Source organism: Haemaphysalis longicornis, unplaced genomic scaffold, assembly GCF_048455015.1.
Source record: "Haemaphysalis longicornis isolate Haplotype H1 unplaced genomic scaffold, Haemaphysalis longicornis Haplotype H1 scaffold_11, whole genome shotgun sequence".
Classification (NCBI taxonomy): domain Eukaryota; kingdom Metazoa; phylum Arthropoda; class Arachnida; order Ixodida; family Ixodidae; genus Haemaphysalis; species Haemaphysalis longicornis.
In genome coordinates this window covers 15,543,116-15,552,574 of record NW_027526214.1, presented here as the reverse complement: position 1 = coordinate 15,552,574, position 9,459 = coordinate 15,543,116, and the positions used below count along the sequence as shown (strand labels likewise).

General features: G+C 47.5%; 1 protein-coding gene across 1 annotated transcript; it reads right to left on the bottom strand.

Moving 5' to 3' along the window:
• Positions 1-2,389: 2,389 nt before the first annotated feature.
• Positions 2,390-6,656, bottom strand: LOC144160586 (uncharacterized). The gene is made up of 3 exons (XM_077691833.1): positions 6,261-6,656; positions 3,784-3,850; positions 2,390-2,665 (listed from the first exon to the last, which is right to left on the bottom strand). Exons 1-3 carry the CDS (start codon positions 6,654-6,656, stop codon positions 2,478-2,480), a joined length of 651 nt encoding a protein of 216 aa, XP_077547959.1. The 3' UTR covers positions 2,390-2,477.
• Positions 6,657-9,459: the final 2,803 nt, after the last annotated feature.

The window sequence follows — 9,459 nt, the reverse complement described above, 5'->3', positions numbered from 1 at the left end:
GACCAAAATTTCTGGGTTTAAGGAGCCCAAGAAAGACTATCCTCTTTAAAAAAATTTGCAGTGCGCAGCCAGAAGTGGCGAAGACCGGAGATGCCGAGCGGAACGCGTTCCGCTCCCGCTAGCAGACGAAGCTCGCTTTCCTAGCGCAACTCGCAACCGCAGCGCCACTGTGGCGACAGTCGCGGCCGGCCGCCTTCTCTCCACGGCCGCGGCGGGGAGATACGAAACTGAAACTAAAGCGTGGCAAACTGTTCGCATGGCGACGCAGTGAAACATCCCCCTCGCGAGGGGCACGATCAAATGCAGAGCATTTCCGGGGGTGCACGACATTAAGTAGTATGCGTTACGTAATGTTGTTGCACTTGTGGCAACTGCTGACGAGAGAGCGCTCGTCAGCAGTAAAATTGGCAGCCTCGGCGCACGTTGAGTCAGAGATAGGGGAGTGAGTGTCCTTGAAACGTGCCTGGGCGCGCTATCGAATGTTGATCGCACCGATAGCGAAACGTCTTAGCCGGGCATATCGAGGCGAGCGATGCGGACAACTACGGACGCCAAGAAAGGGTGACATCGTGAGTTAAAAAAATGCTCTGCATTTAAATCAAAACCCATGACGTACAGAGTTCATCATGCGTCGAGCACAATCACGGTGCTGCTATAAGAAAAAAACAAGCCGATGCCCTACTCAAACTGATGAACCTCGACATTCGGGGCATGCAGATCACTGTGGAAATCAACCAGGCTCCCGGACGAGGTATGCCCCATGGAGTGTTCTATAAAATCGACTACACAGAAACCAAGACTGAACTCAATGCGGCATTGTCCTGAAACAGTTAGAGAATACTTCACGCTTGCCCAATGGGCAGCCGCTGAGCATGCCTGGTTACGTTTCTGGGTGGACAGCCAAATAGATCAGTCATTTACTACGGCCGCATCTCCCGATTCAGACTCTAAGAACCGAAATAGGTTGTGTGCAGTCGCTGCCACCGATTCGGTCACAAGAAATACGTGTGCCCTCACCAGCAGTATGCAACATATGTGGCAAGGATCATGTAAACGATAAGGATGCCGCGGCTAAATGTATGAAAGAAAATTCTGTAACCTTCCGCAACCTCAAGTTGCAGGGACATTAGGCTACCGACCCAAAAAGTCCTACTAAAATAAGGCTGCTGCGGAACTATCCGAAGAACGCCGAGCGCGATCACAGACCCGAGGGAACAGATACGGTCCCCTTCGATCACCGAGCTGCAGCAGAAGACCCGGGCAATGCGATGCGGAGTTAGGAGACCACGCCTCACAAGGACGTACGACTACAGTGCTGCCATCGTCCGCAAATGGCACAGTGCACGGACACCCGCGACGTTTGAGCTACTCGCAGCTAGTATATGTTGAGTGAATACGGCACGTCTCCTACGCCGCGGCGGCCACAACACCCAATCAGCTCGAACACACTGGAAAAACATCAACTACAGCTGCAGAGCAAAAACCTCTACTGAAGCGCATCCTGCCAGAGGAAGCCACTATTCAAGCAGAGTTAGAAAGGCTCGCGTATAAAGCAGACGACCTTCGACGACGACCCGAAGAAACGGAAGCGCGGCATATCCCCCTCCTCAGGCGATTTTGCATTGCACGGCGGGAACAGCTGCCAACCAGGTGACCACCTGCAAAGGAGGATTCAGCTCCGGCAACAATGTATCCAAAGGGCCTGGCACAGCTGTTTCATCAACTGTTTCAACCACTACTTCAAGCACAATAAAAACACTACCAAGCACGAGAGCAACATTTACAGCGTCAACATGAGCTCCTTCAGCGCCTGGTCGCGTCTGGCGCTTGGTTGCACGGTCTTGGACATGCCACGGTCCATTCATCCCCACCTGTTGTTCGTGAGACTATGAGGAACAGGGTACGAGAACATCGAACAACCTCCGAACTCGAAAATAAGGTTAACTCGACATGGCTCCACCACTTACAGTGCAATAAAACTTTCACGGACTCCGCAGTAAAACCATTGCTTTTAGGCTTTACCTTCCATTCCTCTCACACCCTCTATACATCACACTCCTAAATGAAACCCACGGTGTGTACAACATTGCAGGGTACCATTTATTCGTACAGCCCAGTATACCCAATCGCCGCGATCCCAATCCTCGTACCTAAGTTGTGCCTTCGCACATTACCAATTCTCCTGGTAGATATTTCCGCATACAACTCTATCATGTCGCAATCATTCCTTACTATTACTCAATTTCCTGGATACTCTGCCGCACTAGTTGTCATGTATTCCTCTTTGCTTCTTAAGGCGAGGCCCGCTTAGGGGCTGTTGGGTAAGCTCGTCCTCTCCTTCCGTGATCATGCTGTATTTGAGCTGGGGATTTCATTTCATTTATTTCATTTCATTTATTTACTCTCAATGCCGTGAGGCGTTACAGAGAGGAGGGGTACAATATTGAATAACAAGAGAAAAGAAAACAGCAGGGTGGTTACAAAAAGTGATTGCTGACTGCGGATTTGAAGTGCGCAGCGTCACTGATGGAGACGATGGAGGCTGGAAGGTGATTCCACTGCAAGCTGGTCATTGGAACAAACGAGTTCAGGTAGATGTTTGTTCGGGAGTATGGCACACCAACTTTTAACGGATGATCAATGCGTGATGACAGGTATGGGGGAACTGAAAAAAAAGGGATTGCTTTAAGGTCTGATTGGTGTAAAATATTTTATGGAAAACACATAGGCGGGATATCACACGACGGGTTGCAAGATCAGGCAGTTGTACTATTTGTTTCATGTTAGTGACACTGGATGACCGGGAATAATCAGAAAGAATGAAACGAGTGGCCCGATTTTGGATAGCTGCCAGTGTGGAGACAAGATTGGCAGAATGTGGATCCCCTACAGAAGAGGCGTATTCAATCTTCGGCCGTACAAGTGTTTCGTAAAGCTGCAGTGTTAATGAAGTGGGAGCTCGAGAGAAATTTCGTCGGAGGAAGCCGAGCATGCGGTTCGCATTATTGCTAATATATTCAATGTGCGGCTGCCACGAAAGGTTATCTGAAATCTGGACGCCAAGGTATTTGTAGGTGGTAACCGATGAAAGAGGCGAGCCGTTAAGGAAATATGTGTTTACAGGGGTGTGCTTGATTGTTCGTGTTAACCTCATATATTTGCACTTGTCGACGTTTAGTTTCGTTAGCCAGGTCTGGCACCAGGCTTAAATTGTGTTAAGGTCGGTTTGAAGTTTTGAGGGGTCAGAAGGTTCAGATATATTTCTATATATAACACAATCGTCAGCGAAAAGACGTATTGATGAGGTTATGGCATCAGGGAGATCATTAATGTAAATTAGGAAGAGAAGAGGCCCCAATACTGATCCCTGAGGTACACCAGATGTAACGGGACAGTGAGGAGATTCGTTATCATTGATAGTTACATATTGAAAGCGATTTTGCAAGAAACATTCAATCCACCTTAAAATGTTAGGGTCAATGCTCAGTTTGCTAAGTTTATAAAGTAGTAGTGGATGGGAGACGAAGTCAAATGCCTTCGCGAAATCAATGAAAATGCAATCGACTACTGAAGTAAGATCCAACAAAGAACAGAGATCATTAGTAAAGGTGATCAGTTGAGTTTCACAAGAATAATTTTTGCGAAAACCGTGTTGGTAAACTGTAAAAAATGAATTAGATTCTAGAAAACTCATCACGTTAGTGTAGATGATATGTTCGAGTAGTTTGCATGGGATCGATGTAAGAGAAATGGGTCGATAGTTAAAAGGGGAGAACACTTCACCAGACTTGTGTACTGGAATCACCTTTCCACCCTTCCAGTCGTCGGGTGGTAAGGAACACTGTAAAGACTGTGAAAAAATATAAGAAAGGATCAATGAGGAGTTCCCATTGGTACTTTTCAAAAACTTATAATTAATCCCATCTATTCCAGAAGATGAAGAAATTTTAGCCCCCTGTATCAGCTTGAAAATTCAAGCACAGTCAATAAAAATTGGTTCCATTGGCTGAAGATATAAGCTTTCTTTAACAGGAAACGAAGTAGGAATTGTTTTAGTAAAAGATAAAGAAAATGTATTGTTGAGCAACACGCAGCACTGCTCTCGTGGAACAAGTGTCCCATCAGGTGTTTTTAATTTTACACCTTTAGATCTGCTCATATTAACACGCTCCAGAACTTGCGGGGATCAGTTGATAAGAGGGATGGGAGCGTTCGCTGATAAAACTCGGTTTTTGCACGAGAAAGGGCTTTTTTATATTCTGATGCGACGCGCGCATAAGCCGACCACCTGTCAGCAGAACGTGATAGCCTACAGCGGCGAAAAATACGCTTTTTTTTCTTAAGGAGCCGTTTTAGTGAGACGTTGTACCACGGTTGGCGTTTAGGACAGGATATTCGTCTGAGCGGTATGTACTTATCAGTCAGCCATTGAACCTTGTTTCGAAATAAAGACCAATTAACATTGAGCGGACGCTCCCAAAATTCAGGAAGGAAATAATCTATAAAAGCTTCCAGTTCCCTATTTATGGCTTGGAAATAAGCTTTAACGTAGTCTCTAATTTGTTTAAACTGTTTTGCGCGGCGCGAAGAGGCTGACGGTATAGTGAAATGGGCAACCAAGTGGTCACTCAAAGCAGGCAAAAGCGTTAAAGATGAAACAGATTCGGGAACCGTGGTCAGTAAAAGATCAAGGGTGCTGGAAGACGACTGGGTAATGCGAGTAGGTCCTTTAACAAGTTGACTTAGGTTAAATATAGAGCAAACGTCCATAAAACTTGACCATTCTCTAGAAGCACTGGTTGGTACAGGAAAAGGCTCGTTCCACGAAATTGCCGGAAAGATAAATCACCTAAAACAAACAAGGGGGCTTTAGGAAATTTAACAACCACTTGGTTTAGGCAATCATGGAATTCATCAAAAAAAGTAGGCGAACTGTTCGGCGGACGCTAGCAGGCACATAACAAGAAATCTGCGTGATTTATCTGGATACAAATACAAAGAAATTATAGATGCGATACAATGCGGGCGTCATAAGAAGCAATGTCGTCGGATACCGCAATAAGAATGCCACCTCCTTTCCGCCCAATTCTGTCGTGCCTGTATATGGTGTAATGTGTTTTGCAATTCAGCAGTTCCTTATTGTCCACACCTTCATGCAGCCAAGTTTCGGCGAGTACAACAACATCGGCTGAGCACGCGTCAATCGCGGACGATAACTCATCACGTTTATTCATCAAACTTCTAATGTTGGTGAATAGAAAAGAATGGTCGCGTTTGGGTTTCGCCTGCACGGCTGAGGATTGCTAGGTAGCGGTTGGGTGCGGTAACGGAGAGTTGGCTGGACTAATGCCTGCTGAATCATCAGTGGAAAGAGGGTCACTGTACGTCCCGATTTCGTAGACGCTATCACTTACACTGCAATAAGTATAACACTGTTTGCCGACGTACAGCTTGCTATAACGCAAGCTGTACTGTTTTCCTGTAGCCTTGCCGAAATCATGAAGCTTTTTGCGCGAGTAGCGAGTGGCTTTACAAAAGTCTTCCAGGATTGTGATGCAGGTGCCCTTAAGTTTAGCCATTTGAGATAAAATTCGGTCTTTCGTTTTGGCAGACGCAAACTTGACAATTATAGGTCGGCACTTCTTCTCGACAAAGGAGCCTAATATGTGTGCCCGAGAAATGCCATCAGCGGGCACTTGTTCAGAAAATGTGGTGGTCAAAAGCTCCCGTACTTTCTCTTCACCTGACGCCCACGTATCTGAATGACTATCGTCAATGCCATGAAAAATCAAATTGTCCCGCCGAGCCCTGTCTTCTAAATCATCGAGCGGAGACAACACAGCCGAATTTTCGCAGTTTACAATTTCAGCTACTGTGCGGCGAGTGTCAGCGTCGTCAGTAAGGCGTTCCAGGGTGGATACCTTGTTCTCAACCGCTGCTAATCTCTCGGAAACATCAGTTACTCTATCTTCGAGCAATTTCTGGCTGGCTCTTACTTCATTTAGCGACGACATTACTTCGGCGTGGCGTGATTCCATTGTACCTGCGAGGGATTTTATAGCTTTCAGCACTTCGCTATTGGAAATCTCGGTTGCCGGTTTAGGAGGCCCAGGGTTTAGCTCGATATCACCAGACAAAATAAGCAATTGCATAGCATGAGCACAGTCAGTGCAAACCATCAAAAGTACATGGGGGCATGGGACAAGCAGCAGACAACGGTTGCTCGTTTTTTTACAATGCAAGGAAGGTGAGCAACTAACCTGTATGAAAAACAGGAAGGGCTTAAGCAACGCCATCTTCACTGCTGCTGTCACATGCCCACTGATGGCAGCGTGTTCACGCTGGCTCTTTATGCTGTCCGAATCCCCTGGTGGCTGTGATGCGGTGGTTCCTCCGGTGTAGATGCGCAGTGGAGCCGTGTCCACGCATGGCCGCGCATAGTCCACGTGTTGAAGATAGCAGCTGGTGACCGGGGTTGTCCAAGAACGCACGAAGTACCCAGGCTGCGGCGTTGATTCCGGGGTCAGCCGTAGAACGGTTATCGGCCACGGAGACGAGACAGCCAGTATCTGTATGAAAAAAAGGAAGGGCTTTAGCAACGCCATCTTCACTGCTGCTGTCACATGCCCATAACGCTTCCATAATGCCAATAACATGCATATAACGCTTCCCATTCAGATTGGCTCTACACCTACACCTCACCGTCCTGTTTACTTTTAGGGCGGGTCAATCAGCAACTCAAATACTCTCTACCTAATGATGTAACCCGTCATATACGACAAGTCATAAGTTGCCAAAGAGATACGATTCCTCATCTCACTTGGGAAATACACTTACGTTCGGGTATATGGGAAGTCCAACATAATTCTCCAGGCAGTAACTATCCCATTATTCACACAACTGTACCCTTGAAAGGTGCTTCAATTCACTCACCGCGAACTGCTTGCCTCACTAATTGGAGTGGTTTCCGGAAGCCAATCGATACGGCTGCCATATCTGATTTAAGTACCTGTTATTCTGGAATTCTTGACGCCTCTCGACACCAAACCAAGCATATTGCTCTCTCTGACACACGTCCAGCTGTTGATACACATCTTTTATGTCTTTGGGATCAGCGTTATGAGCTGATGGAAGTAGAATGAGTGCAATCGCTCCCTCAAAACACGCATCGATTCCCTAAATTCGAGAATCAAGAATATGCGCCTGCTCTTGAAACATCCCACTGGCTATTCTTCGGTGACTCTCGGAGTAGAGCACTGCGTACCACTTGAAATAGGCAACTGATCCGTTTTATGTCCGGACAGGCACGTCGATCCACGCACAGTACACCGTTGCGTCTGTGGACAGGTCTTACGTTGGCTGATTTGTCTGGCAAACTTCAAGCTTCCTTCTTTCCTTTCCATTCTTTGCCAAGTGCCCTTCTTCTTTCACTGTCCAGGCAAGAACCTTTTGACGCCGAAAATACATTTGCTAAACTGCGCCCAGCACTCACCGATTGCAAATGACACGCAACACACGGACCAGACATGATTACATACTCACACCTTGGGAACCTTCCGGACTCCGCTGTAGAAATTCTTCTACATTTCATCAATCAAGCACGGAGAAGAGGATGTATATCCCCTGAGCGGAAGACTGCTAGCATCCGCCCTATCCCAATACCAGGCAAATAACTTGCTTTGAACCGTCTACACCCAATTTCACTTACGTCCTTTGTTGGAAAACTGAGAGAGCGTGTGGTCCTGCATCTTGTCATATAGATTCTTGAACATAGCCAATTATTTGAATGGACTATGACTGGGTTCCGCGATCGCAGGTCAACACAGGATACAAAGCTTAGAATCAAACAAGAGGGGTACGCATATCCGAGTACAGCCCAACTTAGCGCAATCGTGAGTTTATACTTCAAGAGGCGTTTGATGCAGTTTCGCTATCTGGCATTCTTGAGCAAATCCCGATACTTACGCCTAGCTCCGGACTGTGCAACTACATTCAAAATTTTCTGACCACACGAGTACACTCTTTGGTGTTAGGGGACTACTGCCAAACCCTTGGCCTATTACCAGGGGAGTTCCTCAGGGATCTGTCTTTCACCCTACCCTTTTCAATTTACCACTTAGCCCCCTGCCTGCCTCTTCTGCTACACTCCGTTCGTTTATTCGTTTGGACTGTACGCCGATGACATAACTCTTTGCTGTCCTACCGGCAGCCCTATTGCACGGTCCGACACACTTCAAGCTGTCATTGATGCGGTCCACTTTTTCGGGTCAAGCGTAGGTCTCACACTGATTCCGCAGAAGTCTCAGTACCTGGTGGTCACTGACGAGCGTTTGTGGGCTAAAGCTAGCTACCGAAGTTCTTAAGTAGAAGTCGGTATTGATGTCATTCCTCATCCACGTAAGCCCTGGATGTGCGTCCTCGGCTTCGAGCTGCAGGATGATGGGAAGGCCTCGAAGTGGCTCAATTGATGTAAGGGTAAAATTACCCTACTAACTCACATAATCTGCCGGCTGACCCGACGTCGCCAAGGACTAACAGAACATATTATTACGCGACTTGTAAACTCTCAATAAACACTTGCGTTCTACACGCACTGCCATGCGTAAAATTACCGTCATCGCAGCGATCCCAGTTTGAGCAGCTCGTCAGGCCTGCCAGCCGTCTGGCTTTAGGGGTCCCTAGATATACTCCCCTCGCTAGATTGGAGCCTGCTCAGCCGTTGGCGTTCTTGTCAGATCAAGTGATTTTATTTTTTCGGAAAAACCCCAGCTTTCTTGGCGTGGGCGTGTTCTCTGCTCAATTCACTATGAGGTATCTTCCTTACCCGACATTACAGACCTACCCCCTCGGTATCCACTCCCTCGCATAACAGTTTCTACCAGTCCAAGCAATGTATCCACAGCCTCACACCCAGGACGTCGTCGATCTCGTATATGTACTCTTCGCTACCGCAATGGTGGTCTAGCATCAGTTACGTACACAGATGCCTCTTTCTCATCCAAAGACGCACGCAGTATCACAGTAGTTGTTCCTCTTACCCACCCGCCCTTGCAGAAAAAAATACTCGGCCCCCTCTTCCGCCCTGTCTCGGGAGGCTCAAGGAATAACTGACGCGATATTATCGTTGGCCACCCCTGGTAACCTCGTGATCCTCAGCGACAGTCAGGATGCCCTGCGCGTGTTCCAGGAGCAGATACTTCCCATCAATATGATGTAGGGACTCCACACTCATCTGGCCAAACACACTGGTACTAGATACGTACTGAACTGGGTTCCTAGTGACGCCGGCGATCCGGGCAACAAGCTGGCGCATCAGTTCTGCCGTGCTCGGTCCCAACTGGGAGACTGGGAGAGCCCTGGCTAATCCCTCTCAACCCAACCACGCAACCGCGACAAGCCCGTCTTCATCGATGCCAGAGTGGGCAACAGTTAGGGATAGGCAGACTATTCCGTCTCCCT

Bases quoted from the DNA above. Each gene is read 5' to 3' on its own strand.
- LOC144160586 (XM_077691833.1), bottom strand. From the start codon at position 6,656: ATGTTATTGGCATTATGGAAGCGTTATGGGCATGTGACAGCAGCAGTG. The intron at 3,851-6,260 runs GTTAGTTGCTCA...ATTTTTTCACAG, and splicing joins CCTTCCTGTTTTTCATACAG to TCTTTACAGTGTTCCTTACC. The intron at 2,666-3,783 runs GTGAAGTGTTCT...CTTTTTTTTCAG, and splicing joins GATTCCAGTACACAAGTCTG to TTCCCCCATACCTGTCATCA.